General features: G+C 46.1%; 1 protein-coding gene across 1 annotated transcript in view; it reads right to left on the minus strand.

The window, feature by feature from the left end:
* Positions 1-5,797: 5,797 nt before the first annotated feature.
* Positions 5,798-18,334, minus strand: part of Gga2 (golgi associated, gamma adaptin ear containing, ARF binding protein 2) — a 32,204-nt gene continuing 19,667 nt past the window's right edge. The window contains exons 9-17 of the mRNA XM_027948345.3: positions 17,904-17,985; positions 15,769-15,894; positions 14,871-14,975; positions 14,566-14,594; positions 14,062-14,195; positions 13,285-13,442; positions 10,723-10,892; positions 8,971-9,081; positions 5,798-8,485 (exon numbers count right to left, since the gene is read on the minus strand). Coding sequence (XP_027804146.2) covers positions 8,375-8,485; positions 8,971-9,081; positions 10,723-10,892; positions 13,285-13,442; positions 14,062-14,195; positions 14,566-14,594; positions 14,871-14,975; positions 15,769-15,894; positions 17,904-17,985 — 1,026 coding nt within the window. The 3' untranslated portion in view covers positions 5,798-8,374. The remainder of the gene's footprint in view (positions 8,486-8,970; positions 9,082-10,722; positions 10,893-13,284; positions 13,443-14,061; positions 14,196-14,565; positions 14,595-14,870; positions 14,976-15,768; positions 15,895-17,903; positions 17,986-18,334) is intronic.

Raw genomic sequence — 18,334 nt, forward strand, 5'->3', positions numbered from 1 at the left:
GTGCCGCAGCATCCAGCATTTTTTCTGTTTCAGAAAGAAGAAATTGAAGCTCAGGTGTGGCTGAGCTTGGATGAGGAGACACTTGAATGGTGGGGAAATTGGTTTTATTTAATCAAAGTAATCGAAGGTCATAATTAAAGGAATGGCAGATTTGTACTTCAAGGAGATTTAGTAGAGTTGGGAAGATGGTGGAGGACAGTACACTTGGCAAATGGCTGTCCTGGGAGAAGTTACAGAATAAAGATAGAAGGGAAGAGTGTGTAAGAATCACAGGGCAAGAAAGCACCAAGGGGTATGGCAGGTGCTGCTAGTTCTCCCCTGATTTCCGCTTCACACACTGGGCCTGTAGTCTCCCAGAATAAAGATGAATCCCGGTGTCCTTTAAAATTAGGTGTGTTGTTGTCCCAGCTACTTGAGAGGCTGGGGTGGAGGATGGCTTGAAGGGCAGCCTGAGCAACATAGCGAGACCCCATCTTAAAAACGGATAAAAGAATTCAGTGAATAAAGTTGGGTGTGCCCAGGTGACTCAATTCTGGCCACTGGGATTTGAGAATTTCCACGTGGATGTCATGGAGGTGTTCTTTAAAGGATCAGGTGAACTCTCCTCCTCCCCTTCTTCCCCACTGGTTGGAATTCAGGTGTAAAGGCAGAAATTATAACTGCTGTCTTGAATCGTGACATGATCTCAGGAGTGGCACACTCTCTTCATGGCAGAGCAACAAAATAGAAGGAACTCAGCTGCCTCCCACCACGGATGGCATAGCAGCCCTCATCATCTCTGGACTGGGTTCTGGAATGAGAGTTACGTGTCAGCTCAAAAGAGATACGACATGGGGCTGGGGATGTGGCTCAGTTGGTAGAGTGATTGCCTCGCCTGCACAAGGCCCTGGGTTCAGTCTCCGGCACCACACACACGCACACACACACAAAGATATGACGTCCTGGGGCTGGGAGTGGGGCTCAGTGGTAGAGTGCTCCTAGCCTATGTGAGGCCCTGGGTTCGTTCCATCCCTAGCCCAGAGGAAAGAAAAAAAAAAAAAAAAACTGCATTTCCCCTCAAAACAATTGTATGTTGAAATATAATTCCCAGTGTGAATTTGTGTGTGTGTTTGCAGTTCTGAGGATTGAATTCAGGTCCTTGCTCATGGTGGGCAGCGCCCTGCCACTAAACTACGTTTCAGAGGCTGGCCTTGAATTTGCGATCCTCCTGCTTCAGTTTCCAGGTGGCTGGGATGACAGGCGCACACCACCACACCTGATGCCCACTTGAGCGCATGTCAAAGTGGGGATCAGGTTATGAGGTCAGAATCCTCACAAATGGGATTAGTACCCTTATGAGAAGATTCAGAGTCCTCACCCCTTCTGCCATGTGAAATACAGTGACAAGGCCATCTATGAACCAGAAAGTGGGTGGTCACCTGACACCAGTCTGCTGGCACCTTAACCTTGGACTTCCCAATCTCCAGGACTGTGAATAATAAATTGGTTGTTGATAAGCCATCTAGCTTATAAACTAAGAGAAAGTCCTAACCCGCCTCCATACCTCAGAATGTGGCTTCTTTGACATCATTGCAAATGTAACAAGATGGAAGTCATAGGTTGGGCCCTAATCCAATATGATTGGCATCCTTTTAAGATGATCATGTGACGATGAGAACGTGACCATGAGGGCAGGGACTGGAATTCTGCATTTATAACTGAGAAACACCAAAGTCTGCCACAAACACCAGATTCTCCTACAGGTTTCAGAAGGAGCACAATCATGACCCCAAGTTCACACTTCCAGCCTCCAGAACTTAGGTATTTCTGTAGTCTTAAGCCACCCAGTTTGTGGTACTGTCACGGCAGTTCTGGAAAATAATACAGAGGAAACTACTAAGCATGTGTAAGCCACTACTGCTTTGGATTTTTCCATTTCTTACAGCTGATCTTAAGCCTAACAAGTAGAGGGTATGAGTCACATTTTATAAAAAGCGTCAACCTTTTCTGCTGCCTCTGGAAATACTAGATTATTGCATCCTTAGTCCAATTTCAGTGGTCCCTTGGGAGCAGGAGAGGTTGTGAAAGGAATGAAGTGATAAAACAGAAGCCACCGTTCTTAAGATGGCTTAGAGAAGCCTCAATCTCTTTTTTTTTTTTTTTTTTTGTACTGGGGATTGATTGAACCCTGAGCTACACTGAGCTACATCCTCAGCCATTTTTGTTTTGAAGACAGGGTCTTGCGAAGTTGCTGAGGCTAGCCGGGGCCCCTAGTTACTGAGATCACAAGCATGCAGCACTGTGCCTGGCCCAGCTGATTTTGACAAATAATTGCACCTAAATTTAGAGTCCCTATTGTATCTGGTATTTTGCTCAACTCATTAGATCCTCACCAAAACTTACAAATTGTTAACATTTTTTCTTAAGAATGTAAAATGAAGCTAGATCCAGTAGCACAGACTTGTAATTCCAGCAACTCTGGAGGCCAGGGCAGGAGGATCCTGAATTTGAAGCCAGCCTCAGCAACTTACTAAAAACTGAGGCCCAGAAGGTTAAGTGGCTGCTCAAGACTCTTCAGGTGGCAAAAAAACTAAAACCTGAACCCACCTGTGACTCCTAAGCCACTCTATCCCACTCTATCCACCAGGCCAGGCCCCTAAACAAGGAGGGAGAGGCTAGAGATTCAGGAAGCTACCAGAAAGCGACTATGCCAGTTCTACTGTGCTGCTCTTTGAACACACACCCACTTGGTTATGCCACAGGTTGTCAGGGAAAGGCGAGCAGGGTGCCACTCACTTCTGTCAGCATTACTTAACTCATAGATAATGGTGTCATCACAAAATGAAAAACAGCGAATCTGCTCGAGCTTGCCTAGACCCTCTCTGAAAAGGGACGAGGAATGTACTTGGTGAGTGGGAGCTTTTACCTTTTGTATTTTAATTTTGAATCTCGTGACTTTTACTGTTTAAAAAAATTAACACTGAACATATATAAGTTTTATTTTCATCTTAGAAATAAGAGAATGAAGATTAAATTCAAAGAAAACTTACATAATTCTGTGACCCAAAGATGACCACCAGTATGTGGACACAATACCTTGGTGGACCGTTTGGCTTTAAAATGGGGGTCCGTGCTGGTATACATCACGGAGCGCTTGCTGAGCACGCCGAGGCCCTGGGTTGATCCCCAGCACCACAAAAAGGAGAAAAAAAATTTTTGAAAACGGGTTCTATGATAAATATAAAAGCATGATCTGTTCTTCACTACAGTAGCCCCGAGGGCAGCTCCCCGCAGCAGGCGCCCACCTCATGGTGGACTGCTCACGTACTCATCTCTCCTTAGTAACCAAACCCTAATTCCATGTGATGTACCAATCTTGGTTGTCTCTGCACCAATGTGTGAGCACATAATTGAACAGGACGAGATGCGAGTGCAAGTGTCATGCACACCTTCTAGGAAGCCCTCAAAACAATGTTGGCATTTTCCCTTTCCTTTCCTCCAGCTCCTTCCCGCAACTCACAGTACAGATGCAGCTGTGGAGCTAAGCCATCTTCTTGGAACAGGACGTTGAAGAGCACGTTCTCAGGGGCTTTAGGGGATGGCAGGAGCCTCCGTTCTTATTGACTGTGATGTCTGTAGCAGAGATGGTTCTAGACAACCTCTGGTTTCCTTTCTCACGGGAATGTAAACTGGGTGTTCTGGCCACCGTGGTGTATTGCCTTATTAAGCAGTAAGTGGTGCTGGGTGATTTTATTAGAAATAAATGTGATAAAAGGCTTCTCTAGGGCTGGGGATGTGGCTCAAGTGGTAGTGCGCTCACCTGGCATGCGTGCGGCCTGGGTTCGATCCTCAGCACCACATACAAACAAAGATGTTGTGTCCACCGAAAACTAAAAAATAAATATTAAAAAAAAAAAGGCTTCTCTACATCTACTGAGATGACTGAGTAGTTCTGAGCTATTAATGTAGTTGATGGCATTCCCAGAAATGCTTTGTGCAGTGTATTCTTTCACTATACTGCTGGCTTCAAAGCAGTATTTTTTTTTTTTTAAATATTTATTTACTTTATTTTTCCGGCAGACACAACATCTTTGTTAGTATGTGGTGCTGAGGGTCGAACCCGGGCCGCACGCATGCCAGGCGAGCGCGCTACCGCTTGAGCTACATCCCCAGCCCTCAAAGCAGTATTTTAGCTAAGACGTCCTGCTCTTCTCTTCTGCCTGTGTATAATCCCAGCAGCTTGGGAAGCTGAGGCAGGAAGATTACAAGTTCAATGCCAGCTTCAGCAATTTAGCAAGACCCTGTCTCAAAGAATAAAAGGGACTTGGGGATGTGGTTCAGAGGTTAAGGGACCCTAGGTCCAACCCCCCATGCCAAAAACAAGCAAGCAAGCAACAACTGATCTGTCTACTACCTGTTCCAGATTTTGGTGTCAAGGTTTTAAATTTCAGGATGTTTACAAATTTGCTAAATAAATTCTCAATTTGTACCTCACTGAAAATATTTTTGCAATTTACAGTGACTTTGGCTTAAAATAAAAAGGATTGCATTATGCTTTTTAATTTCAAAAAATTATTTTCCCTAGGTCACATGGCTAGTTAGAGCATCAGTGAAGCCACTGAATTACATTTAGGGTTAACAGTCATTTCAAGCTGCAGGGGCTTCTGACCTCCACATTTAGGTCTGTCTCTGGGGCCTGTACTCTGAGGTGTTATTTCAACTTCTAAAATTCTAAGTGGGATGAAGGAAGTGAAGTACATGTTCCTCTCAAGACGGAAAGTCAAAGGAGAAAGTCTATGCTTTCCAAAATGCCACCTTTCTAAGAATGAACATGGTTGGCTGCAGTCATGGCTCAGAGGTAGAGCACTCGCCTAGCATGTGTGAGACACTTGGTTCAATCCTCAGCACCACATAAAAATAAAATGAATGAACATGGTATAACTGGCAATGTGTTGGACGAATGGGACGAGAAGCCTGAATTTTCAAACTCTGGACCTTGAGTACCTGAGTTAGGAAACCAAAGGCTTGGCTCATCTGAGGATGATGCCTGTGCTGTCCTACCTGGCCACACCCTGCTCTAGGTGAAAATCATCAGGCTGAAAAGAAACCCATAGCAAACATTCCAGAATTCTCTTAGTTTAAAACAAAAGCAACAAAAAAATCACCTGGTTGTAGAATTCATACTTCTGGGGCTGGGTAACTAATTCTTCATTGAATATACTTAAGAAACTTGGAACTAACATTGTAGTAGTTAAGTACGATTTGTATTTTAGATATTATCTTTGCTATCTACCTTTAATATTTGCCATTTCAATTAGTGCTATTTTATCTTAAATGGGTAATAATCATTTCCTTTTGGTTATCATTTATACTTTTATTTCTGGGCAGGGGTACCCAGGATTGAACCCAGGAGCACTCACCTACTGAGCCACATCCCCAGATTTTTAAGGATTTTATTTAGAGACAGAGTTGCTTAGGGCCTTGCTAATTTGCTGAGTCTAGCTTTGAACTCTCAATCCTCTGCCTCAGCCTCCTGAGCCACTAGGATTACAAGCATGCACCACCCTCCTGATTTCAATTTACTATCTTTACCTCCCATTTATGTTCAAAGAGTGGCAGAGGTAAGGTGTTTGTGTGTGTGGCGGGGGGAGTGGAACCCAGGGCCTCACACATGCCAGGCCAGTTGTTCTATTCCTGAGCCCCAGCCCCAGAGTAGCATTTTAGAATAGCATTTTGGCTGAGTCTTAAGTTCAGTGAAGGGATACAGGAAGAGGAATGAACTGCATATATAGTCAAAAAGAAAAGAAAAAACATGGCATTTACCAAAGAGCTTAAACAACTTTATTGTTGCGGGGCCATGTGGGCTCTACTCTTGGCAGGTGATGACAGGAGAGTAGGGAGCAAACTTGCAGAAGGGCACTGGACGCCGACACAAGCAACCTGGATTGTTCCTACCCACCTACAGGCATTAGGAAGCCATTCAGCCTAAGATCAAGTGCTCTGATTTGCTAGAGAATTCTGGTGGTGGCAAGTATGAATCACAACTGGGAGACTACTGCAGTATCAAAACAAAACAAGAAAAAGCCAAATTAAGGCATGGTAATGTGAATGTAGGGGAAACAGACTACATGGGACAAAACCGAGTGGATGTACGTGAAGCACAAATGGAGGACCCAGGAAGTCTCAAACAGGTGCCTTCGGGTCAAAGAGCACGTAAGGGAACAGGGAGAGAAGGAGGGGTTCTGTTCTAAACAAGAGGGGGGCCTCCAGCGGAACCTCAACTGACAGTCAAATCGGATCTGATGTCAGCAGGGAGAGGGAGCTTGAGATGAGGGTTAGGATCCACCTAGTGGTCTAGAGGGGCTTAGATGCCAGGCTCAGTGTGTAGACCTAGAAAAGTCCGAAGGACCAGCCCTGGGAAAGCACATTAAAGGGGCAGAGGTAGGTCAAGAAGTAAAGATAAGCAGGATTCCAGACAGATGAGGACAGGAGACAGCACTGGCCATCAGTGCCAGTTCTCCAGCTGACACAGGATAAACTCGTCTCTCTCCAGAGGACCAGAAGATCCAGAAGTCCCTGCTGCATCCGTAGTGCCCACAGCAGTGCTGGCTACGACAGCCGCTGGTGGGTGAGGGAACCAGAGGGTGCAGGCCGGGCTCTACGCACTCACTGAATCTGGTGATTAGAGGAACTCATGGCATGAACCAGGGACCCTCCCAGGACAGCCACCTTCTTCCTCTCTTCCTATCTATCCTCTCTCCAAGTCTACCTATGCAGAGTGCCATTTCTCCTGGAAAACAGAAGGATCTTCAGGGATGTACATGAGTTCATCTCTAAACTACAGGATAAAAAGCCTGTCTTCTCACGTGCCAGTCTCATTCACCCATTTGGACCAAGTTCTTCACAGGCAGACACCGTCATCCTGATGGGCACCCTTTAAAAACTTTATGTGATAGCTTTTCTGTAAGACACTGGAACATTAAAATAATTTTGGGGTTAAGATTAGTCTCATATGAATTATGCCAAATGAAGAAATCTCCCCATCATTTATCTGTCTTATGAGTTTGCACATTTGCTTAAAAATGAGCATCCCTTGAGGATCTTTACAGCTGCCATTTCCACCACTTAATGTTGGCAGATCCAACTATATGCAGACATCAAGACCAGATCTCACGATTAAAAGCTCCAAACAGCCTTGCAGGTTCCTAGGTTGACTGCCACCCAGAAGGCCGACCTCTTGGCCCTCCCAGCCCTTCACTGGTACATCTCAGCCAGGCTCAGGCACCTTTTCCCAGAGTCTAGTTGAGCAGGACTTGTTAAATATGCACATCAAAGATCACAGCAAACAGTAGATGCTCACTAAGGATCACCTGACTATATGCTTGAATTTCTCCTTCAGCTTATAAATGGAACAGACATCCAGCTCTGCTCAGATCTTCAGGGTTTTGTCTTCGTGGGGTCACTGGCTCTCCATCCTTCAACAGGAAGCCAGTTCCCTTCCAGCCTCTCAGCTCTAAACACAACTGGCTCTGCGACTCCTATTTCCTCGACTTCCCGCAAGGCAGAATGGGCTGGCCACTAGCTATGATTTATGACTAACCTGGTGTCACAATCAAAGAGCTCAGAGGAGATGCTTATGGAGAAAGAGGATGAGGATAGAGATGAGGGTCCTGAGTAAGGGCCCAGACAGGCTGCCCAACCCATGGAACCTAAGGCCTGGGGTCTGCTTTCCCTCTGCCTCAGAGGGTCCATCTAAGGGCGATTCTAAGGCACAGTGGTGAAGGACATGATTGGCCCACCAGGTGTGGTCTTCTGGTCTCACAGCAGCCCCTCGCTGGTTACAGTGCAACAAGCATTCCATTCCAGAGATCTTCCCGAACACACGCAAGCAGCATTCTCGAATGAAATGGAGACAAGGTCTTTCTTGGAAGAGTAGTGTCCCCAGAAGACACTCTTTGCCCCAAGACCAACCAGGTCCCTTTTAAGGTCCCTGAGAACAGCAGTCTGGGAGCAACCAAGACTTTCAAAGGCTGACAAGGCACAGAGTGGATGAATGAAAAGATAACATACATGAAAAAAACTTTGGCTTATAAAACCTCCAACCTGAGGCAGGGACATCGGTGTCCACGACATGCAGAAACAGATGACTGCAGCAGAGATGGTCTTCAGAAATGCCCGGCAGCTTCCACACTGCCACCCCCAGCCCCGCTCTTCCCTCCCCGCAGCCCCCGACAGCACACACACAGTCTCTGCAGAATAGTTCAGAGGTTGGCATTCAGAGCCTGTGTCAGGAGACAGTTTTTGGCACTCTGCACTAAATCACGTGACTAGTTCCAACTTGAGAGTGAGAGGAACGTGGCCCAAGCTTGACTTGAAGGGTCTGTCTCACGAAAAATTATGCTGCTCCCAAGACGGCCAGGTCTGGAAAGTCCTTCACTTCTCCTACTTCACTGAAAGGCTGTCCACCCTGGTTGAATGTCAGTTTATACCGTAACCGGATAGGTTCCTGGGAGGTGAGAGATACAAGACATTCAGTTAGACGGGAGCAACCCAGAGGCCAGCCAGAGCAAATGTCTCCAAGGAATGGCGTTTATGTTACTTTCCCCCAAATGAGGGCTTCAAACAACTACATGACAGACACCCTGGCCTGCCTTCTTTGGGGCTCCAACAGGGGAGCCAGACATGTCTTCTGGGAGCCCTTCCACACTTCTGCAGTCCTGAAGTGGACTGCAGTTCAGAGACCTGCTAAGGAAGCAGGCTTCACCCTTCAGGACTCCACGATATTAGAGGGAGCTCCTTGCTTGGTTCCCAGAAAAACAGACCTGCTTTAAGTAAGTCCCCAAGAAAATCACCAGCAAGGGATGTCCCACCAACGCCCCACTCCAGCGCCAACCAGAGGCTTCAGAGCAAGCCTCAGTGTGCCTCTCCCTGCGGTTGCCTCCCTACAGTCCAGGAGCCCCGTTCCCTGCTCCCCAAGGCATCAGCACTCACTTTGTGAGGATTGTCGAGCAGAAGCATCTGAGAGATCACAGCTGGAGGCACCAAAGGACTGAATGCAGGAAGCTTGGAGCTGGAGGCCGGCTGCAGCTTCACTCTCATTGACTATCAGGGAAACAGCACATAAAACTCATTCCTCCCGAGCCCCGGCTCAGGGAGGAGATCAGGGCAACAGGAACCGGACTCCACACCACCCATCCAGAAGAACTGGCTTCTTAGGAAATGTGGTATCTCAGTTCCCACTACCTGATGGAAGGACCCAAAGCCTTTCCTTCCACCCAAAATATATCTGAAGGGGTGTGGTCAGTGGCAGGCAGCATGAAGAGCTGCGTCACATCTTGGGTACAATTCTCACTCTGCCTCTTACTAGCTCTGTGACGTCAGGCAAAAACTCCTGAGTCTTCCGTTGATCGTTTATAAGATAAGAGCTGAGAATAGTCCTTAGAGTACTGACCCTGTAGAGTTATGTAATTATAATACTAACCACAGAGTTAATAACATGCTTCACAAAGAACACCTTGAGGACAAAAACACACCACGGAGTCATGTGTTTCTGCCTTGAATCTTTTCCTTTCGGGAGATGCCCCTTCCCCTGTGATTAGGGTATGGATATTAATCAGTGGGGCCCTACTTCCCTTAAAAAGGGTGGGCATATCATCCCAACTTGGCCAAACAGTTCATCTCCCTGGACACAAGTTACTGGTCAAAGGTATGCAAGTAACCCCAGCAAGGCCCAGCAGAGCCCTTTGGGTAGTCGATATGCACACCTCAGGCCACGTGAGCTTCTTTTATTTTTTTAAAGAGATAGTGTCTCGTTATATTGCCCAGGCTGTACAAACTCCTGGGTTCAAGCGATCTTCCTACGTTAGCCACCTGAATGTATCCTGGACTACAGGTGCATGCCACACACCAGCTGTGAGATCCTGTCATAACAATGCTTAAGGTTCAGTATAACCCCAAACCAAGAGATTCTTAAGCAATCATTTAAAAACCTACCTGGATTGATTCAGGTGAAGTGAGATACATTCAGGAACCCCCAGTTAAGGGAGCCAATAAAATCCCCATTCTATATAATGCTAAGTGAAGTAAGCCAATCCCAAAAAACCAAAGGCTGAATGTTTTCTTTGATATGAAGATGCTGACTCATAATGGCGATGGGTGGGGAGCATGGGAGGAATGGAGGGCAAAGGGGAGGGAGGGGAAAGGAAGGGGCAAGGGGTTAGGGATGACGGTGGAAAGACATCATCACCCTAAGTACATGTGTGAAGACACCAATGGTGCGAAAATACTTTGTGTACAATCAGTGACTTGAAAAATTGTGCTCCAGGGGCTGGGGATGTGGCTCAAGCGGTAGCGCGCTCGCCTGGCATGCGTGCGGCGCGGGTTCGATCCTCAGCACCACGTACAAACAAAGATGTTGTGTCCGCCGATAACTAAAAAATAAACATTAAAAAATTCTCTCTCTCTCTCTGTCTCTTTAAAAAAAAAAAAAACAGAATCATGTTGAAAAAAAATTGTGCTCTAGATGTGTAATATGAAATGAATTGCATTCTGCTGTCATGTATAACAAATTAGAATAAATAATTTAATTTTAAAAAATAAATAAAATCCCCATTCTATCATTAACTAGTCTGAGAGAGAGTTCTATCTCTTACACCTAACAATGTCCCATAAAGGATCTGGTGCTCAACGATGACAGCCATTCCTGAACAATTCAAAGAAGCTGGCCAGTAGCGGACGACTTACCTTTGGCACAGCCACTTGAAACATGATGTCCCAGACTGGCTGGGTAGCAGTGCTCATCATGGTCAGCAGTAACACCTGCACCTCTGGGTGGCCAGGGGCCCCCGTCTGGGAGAAGTGGAGCAGAATTCTGAATCCGTTCCGGTCATACACGATAATAGGAGGCAGGCTGCCTGGGAGAGAGGGACCACCAGGAGGGTTAGTACTGCCACCAACTGCCACGAAAGCCAGGCTTCAGAGGCGTGTCACAAGTGCTGCTGCTCCTCCAGCTCTTGGACTTCACGGTAAGCCAAGACCTCCTGTGTCCACCGAGTTTCCTATGGTCCTCCAAACTGACCTCTCTCCACAACCAACCATCCTAAGCACGTTATCAGCTTTTTAAAAGACAACATCTTTTAAGGGAGATAAAAATAAAGTGTGAACACTGTGGAAAATACAGATACACTGTGGATAATACCATAAGATTTTTTTATTATTATTACTATTGATTCTACTCAGAAATAAACAGCCCAAACACTTAGGCTTATTTCTTTCCGGTCTCTTTCATGACTACATACACACAGCCACATCCACCTGAACATTCCGTAAAGATAGTAAATCTGAAATCGGCTTAAAGAAATTCCAACAGAAATCCCAAAGAGATTGTTTTAATTTAAGTAACAGTGGATTCTAATCCTAATTTGGGGGAAAAAAAAAACATGCGACTAACCAACAGGCCAAAAAAAAAAAAGACAGGCAGGGCTATTTATGTTGGTAAATATTCAGAGAAAAAAACTGTAAAGTGGTATAAATCAGAGCATGCAGAACAAACCCAAATACAAGAATTTAACAAGAATAACTATTTCAAAAATCAGTAGCTAATTTGATAAAGGGTATTCAGCTGACCTCTAAGCACCTGGGGAAATTTTTAATGAAGATCCTTATGCCAAATGTCACTTATCAAAATGGACATCATAAAGATGTGGTTTTATATAACTGCCAAAGATTTAAAAGACTAAAAACATCAGTGAAGTTTGTGCTGAGAGTATGGGGAAAAGGCAACGTTTTTGGAAGGGAAACTGATAATGCAGATCAAAAACTTAAAAGTCGACACCCAGCATTTCCCCACATTCAGGAATATGCTTGATAACCAGGAGACCACGTAGAAAGGCCACCCACGATGTTCACCATACCACTGTTTTTAACAACAAACAAGGTCAGCTTTCACAAAGGCACTGGGCCCAAACACACATCTGCAATCTCAGCTACCAGGAAACTCAGGCAGGAGGATCACCAGTTTGAGGCTAGTCTGGGCAACTCAGTGAGGCCCTATTTCAAAATAAAATAAAACTGGGCTGGTGGCAGAGCGCTTGTCTAACATGTGCTAGCCACTGGGTACAATCCCTATATCACTAAAAAAAAGGAACCAATAAATAAATCATGGCACATCTATTTAATGATATAATATATGGAGCTATTAAAAATCAAGGTTTTGAAGAACAATTAAGGGCATAAAAAATGCTATAAGCTTATAATGTAATAATAAATAAAACCAGACATCAAAATAGTCTATACATACTGTGAGGTCAATTTATTAAGAAGTACATTTCCATACATATGGGCATGAGGCCCTGGGTTCAGTATCCACCACAGAAAAAAAAAAAGGATATTAATAAAATTTCCATCTCAGCCCAGCTGGTAATGATTTAGATGATGATACTTTTCTGCTCTGTCTTTTCTAAAACTCTACAGTGAACATGTTTTCTTGCTTTTAACTTTTTGTTTAACTTTGTTTTGTGCCAAGTATGATGGCACATGCCTGAAATTCCACAGACTTAGGAGGCTAAGGCAGGAGATTGTGAGCGCAAGGCCAGGCTGGGAATTCAGCAAGACCCTGTCTCAAAATAGAAAAGGAGAAAGGACCAGGCACAGTGGTGTACACCCGTAATCCCAGCAACTTGGGAAGCTGACACAGAAGGATCATGGATTCAAATCCAGCCTCAGCAACAGCGAGGTTCTTAGTAACTCAGTGAGACCCTGTCTCTAAGTAAAATACAAAACAGGCCTGGGGATGTGGCTCAATGGTTAAGTGTCCCTGAGTTCAATTCTCAGTACCCACTCCTCAAAAAAAAAAAAAAAAAAAAAAGGAGGGGTTATATACCCAATGGATATTACTCAGCCACAAAGAAAAATGAATTTATGGCATTTGCTGGTAAATGGATGGAACTAGAGACTATCATGCTAGGTGAAATAATCCAATCCCCAAAAGCTAAAGGCTGAATGTTCTCTCTGATATGCAGATGCTAACACACAAAAATGGCAGGGGGCGGGGTGGGGGGTAGAAGTTCACTGAATCAGACAAAGGGGAGTGAAGGGAAGAGAGGGGAGTAGGAATGGGGAAAGATAGTAGAATGAGTCGGACATGACCTTCCTGTGTCCATATATTATACACAATGAGGGTAACTCCATATTATGTACAACACAAGAATGGAAAGTTATACTCCATGTACGTATAACAAGTCAAAATACATTCTACAGTTACATAGAACTAAAAAGGGAAAAAATAAAAAATAAAACTGTACTTACTGGGCTTCACAGACTCCAAAGGGACAAACACTTGAGCCAGAGGTGTGTTCTGGGAAGCCGGGGAAGGAGCCAAAGGGCCAGCCTCCCAGGACCAACCTGGAGAGGACTTAGTACCTGGTGGCACTTCCTTGGGGATACTTTTCTGTGGGACATAATTCCTACAAAGAAATAAAAAAATATCAAAGACAAACAATAACTATATAGAGAATTCCAGGAATCTGTGATTTGGTTTTCTGAAGAGCAAGATGAGGAACTAAATACACACACACACACACGCACTTATCCACAGAATGTCCACGCAAGGCGAGTGACTAACATCCACACAATGAATTCTAACATAGCCCCTAAAGAGGATGAGGCAAATACATGCAAACTGGCCAAGACGTGCAAAAATAAGCCACAATAATGTACTGCCACATGTAAAGGAAAAAACAAAGACTTTCCTTGTTTTCATACAGTGGTTTTAGGGCCTCCTGTCATAAGTCTCTAGTGACTGAGTTTTGCATGACTTAAAATTACATGACAATTGAGAAAAATCAATAAGAAAACTTCAAAAAATCATCAATTTGCCAGATCTTAAAAACAAAAACAAAACCACAACACCCTTTACTGATGTCTTGGCCGGAATGTACTTAGGACGAGGAGTGGCAGGGACGGGGGACGCAGCACATGCAGTTTCAGCAGGAGGACACCCCTCCAGGGAGAGGCCCTGCTGCTCAGATGCCATGGGGAGCTGTCAGGAGCCAGGCCCTCTGCTTCCCTGGGCAGAAGACTCACAGAGGACCGGGAGACAGCTGTGGTGAGAGCAGATCCAGCAAGTTCCTGTCTGCGGAAGGGCTCTGGACTCCGCCACCTGGAGGTGTGTTGGCAGCAAGGTTCTTCTTTTCTTTGCAGCAGTTCTGACTGGCGACCTGCAGATGGACAATGGCTAAAATAAGGCTAGGGGATGAAGGACCATCAGCCATGGTGGGACCGTGGCCCCTTAGAGCCGCTGAAGCCTGGGCTTAGGACGTGTTCTCAGGAGGAGAAAGACAGACAGGCAGGACAGCACAAGACCCCTGAGCAGGAAGCAGGAGACTATACAACACAAGACGGGATAAAGGTGGAGAGGTAAAGATGTCAGTCCTGGGGATCTGAGCCAGCGAGGTGGATGAGGAGGAGCACTGACCCCCCGTGTCCTCTAGGACTATGCAGTAACCCCTCCCTACAAGGCCCTGCTGCCTCAGAAGGCAGGCTGGCCACCCCGCTACTCTCCCCGGGCCGTAGCAGGAGCTTCCTTACCTTGTTCATAACAGGAGCATCACTGATCCCTGTAAGAGAGGAAGACAGACGCACAACAGTCACTCCACTGGATTCAAGCTGGAGGTCAGTGGCACACCACTCTCTAGGACCTCTGGAAACAACTTACACAGGGTCATTCAACTCACCCATGGCACAACTGACCCATACATGCAAAGAGACCTCTCTGAGCTGCCTGGTAAACCTGACTCACTCAAAAGCAGGCCTACGCACCCTGAAGAGACCATTACCCGCTCCCTCTCCTCAGGTCCGTTCTGTGCCTGAGCCCCACGAACACCCACACTAACCTAAGGCTGCCAGGTCCTGATGAAGCAAGGACTGTTCAGACCCACTGTCCACCTCCAAGTCAATCAGGGGACAGTTCTTCATGCAGCCTGCTGGGTTCTGAAAGACTAGAAAAGAGACAGGGTCAGAGAATAACGAGAAGATATCAGACAGCAAAGTCTCCAATCAAGGGTTGGGGGTGTAAGTAAGTGGTAGAGCACTTGCCTAGCACGTGTGAGGCCCTGGGTTTGATTCCCAGCGCGTGCGCACACACAAAATCTCAACTCAAGTCAGCATCCCTCAGGCCTCCTCCTAATCAAAAGACCCTGTCCCCTCAACACACCCCAGAGCCACCTTCCACATCAGCTGGGCGTCCTGACACACAATCTGAGCTGAGATCTATACTATGAAGCAGCCAGAGGTCTGCTGCTCACACCAGAGGTTAGTCTTCCTCCAAAGGTCCCCTCAGTCTGGGCAGCAGCAACTTGGGCTTCTTCAGCTCAGAGGCCGTTGGAGGTTTCTGACCCCAGCTGATCACAGCCACCTGTCATGCTTGATTAACACAGATACTGAGGGGTTCAGCGGTTCAGTGTTCCAGGAAATTCTGACACAGCTAGCCTCCGGCACTAGGAACCATTCTTTTGGTCTCTAGCTCCTGTCATTCAGGAGAAGGATTCAAACCCAGGCACCACACAGCCTTCGGCTTCCACAGGGTCCAGCCTGGCCGTCAGTTCACAACGGCTCCTGTGGAAGAAGCTGGCCATGTGAAACGCGTTCTCGCAGGAAAAGAGAACAGATTCAATTCTCTCATTTCTGTGCCACACTCCACAATACTCTTAGAGTCCATTTCTTTTATGGGATTTGTAGACCGCCCCAAGCTAGAAGGGAGATTGCAAATCAAGAAGAGCTCACGGTACACACCTCTAGAGACAGGCACGTCTCCCACTGAGCTGGGCACTGTGTTCCCAAAGGTGACACGGCCCTCCATCACCTGTTTATACAGCAGAACTCCCTGGGTGAGGAGGTCATTTGCCTGGAGAATCTCCGCTGCAGAGGAAATGAGAATCAGAACCCTGTGTAGCTACCGACAACCTCAGCCCTCTCTACGCCACTGCACACAGCAGGCCTCTTGGGTTCAGCACATCCACACCCTCTGTGCTCAGGCCTTGGCAGCAGGCCCTATCAGACCTCTTTGCTGAACCCCTCAGCCCTAATGCTTTTTTTTTTCTTCTTTTTTTGGTACTGGGGATTGAACTCAAGATGTTCTACCCTTAAGCTACAACCCAGTCCTTGTTATTTTTGGTTTTGAGACAGATTCTCACCAAGTTGCTTAGGGCCTTGCTCAGTTGCTGAGGCTGGCCTCAAACATGGGGCCCTCCTCCTGTCTTACCTGTCGAGTCTGCAATCACAGGCATGTGCCACGGCGCCTGGCAGCCCTAATACTCTTACTCTCTCTCTCTCTTTTTAATATTTTATATATATATATAGTTGTAGAATTTATTGTCAAAGAAATACCTTTATTTGTCTCATGCGGTGTTAAGGATCAAAACCAGTGCCTCACACGTGCGAGGCAAGTGCTCCATCTCTGAGCCACATTCCCAGTCCCCCTAATACTCTAAGTTCCCACTGTAGTAGGAAATGAAACTTTTCACCATGTCTACACTGTCTGCCATAAGAGCTGACGGTAAGCACTGGAAATATGGTTCATTGAGAAACTAAAACTTTCAACTTTGATTTTATTAAACAAAAACTAACATGAAACTTTAGTCAATGTGGACACAAATATTTAAAAAAATTCTTATTTCTTTATTCAGTTATTGGAGAGAATTTTTAGAAATGAGCCAAGAACAGTGGCTGAGACAGGAGGACCACAAGTTTGAGGCTAGCCTGGGCAACTTAGCAAGATGTGTCTCAAAGTAAAGTAAGAAAAAGGACTGGATATATAGCTCACTGGTAGAGCGTTTGGCTAGCATGAGTGAAGCCCTTGGGTTAAATCACCAACACCACAAAAAAAGGGAAGAAGGAGAAATAAAGTGTTTAGAGAACAAATTGGCATATGAATTAGGATTTTTTAAAAAATTTTTTTAGTTGTTAATGGACCTTTATTTATATGTGGTGCTGAGAATCAAACCTAGTGCCTCACACATGCTAGGCAAGTGCTCTACCACCGAGCCACAACCCCAGCCTTATGAATTAGTTTTTAAGCCTACATATTTTATAAAATTGCAAATGTAGATCCAGCATTTCCAATGAAATGAAGCATCCAAACTGAAACTTACAGCATAAAATACACACTGGATTCCAAAACTGCATTAAGCACCCCATGGTTAGTACCTACGAGCACATCTCTCTAGGAGACACAGAATGGCAAGAGGACCAGGGCGATGCACAATAACTACCCACAGGTCAAAGTGCTGGAAGATTACTTCTCACGAGAGACCAACTGCTTAGTTCCCTCAAATTTTCTGGCTGTGAATGGAGGCTGCAAATCAACAGCAGGTGTTTTTATATTTAACATGTGAGATATTTACAAACTCGGATCTGTGTACCTTTGACTTCACTGACATCACTGAGAAAATGGTCAGACAATAATTACATCACAGGCCTCCTGAATCCACCTATCATGTATTCCTGCTCCCTCAGTTGAACCTGAATCTGACCCATCCCTGATGTAACTGGCAATATAAGAAATATCATTATACATCACAATAGGGTAGGAGGATACGCAAAACGGAGATCCGGAAGTCTACAGTCAAGGAACCTATTTTTAACGGGTGGTAGGGAGGTAGGTGCTGTTCCCACCTCTGTGGGATGGCCACACACTTAATCTCATGATAAATGTCCACCCTTTTCTAGGCTTTGGATCTGCTGATTCCCTGTTCAAGCCCAGGTAACTCTGAAGTCAGTTCTGTGTCAGCCAAGGCCCCCTCCCCCAGCCCAGCTGCCCCAGGGCCACAGCCCACTCTGCCTGCTCCTGCACCACGGCAGCACAGCAGCAAGGACGCATCTGCTTTGCTCTTGAGGCGCCAGCTACTCAGGGACCAGAACCGCATTACCCAGCGCGTCGTCGTCATCGGTGGTGTCTCCCGCCAGGCGGAACAGCGTGGGCCGCAGCTTCTCACACCTTTCATACACGACCTGGGGAAAGAGCAGGGTTTACACCCACACCTGGGCCCCAGCTGCGCCATTCAAGTGGGGAGCAGAGTCTGGGCTGCAGGAGGGCCCCTCAGTCTGCCCCAGATTCATGACTGACAGCAGTCAGTTTCAGAAAAAGTTTGGACTGTAAATATATGATTTTTTAAAAAATAAAAGTGTAAAGTCCTGAGCTCAGAAAAGAACCCATTGTCTCTGGGGGCACAGCGTCCCCTCCTCCTCAGGCCCCTCTCCCAGCCCTGGGCTGGAACAGCTCAAAGGACAACTCCCTGCTTGACCACTAGAGTCTGAACTTCCCACCCCAACTGCTGTCTGATGCCCTGATCCCTTCAAC

The sequence above is a fragment of the Marmota flaviventris genome, chromosome 19, assembly GCF_047511675.1.
Source record: "Marmota flaviventris isolate mMarFla1 chromosome 19, mMarFla1.hap1, whole genome shotgun sequence".
Lineage (NCBI taxonomy): Eukaryota > Metazoa > Chordata > Mammalia > Rodentia > Sciuridae > Marmota > Marmota flaviventris.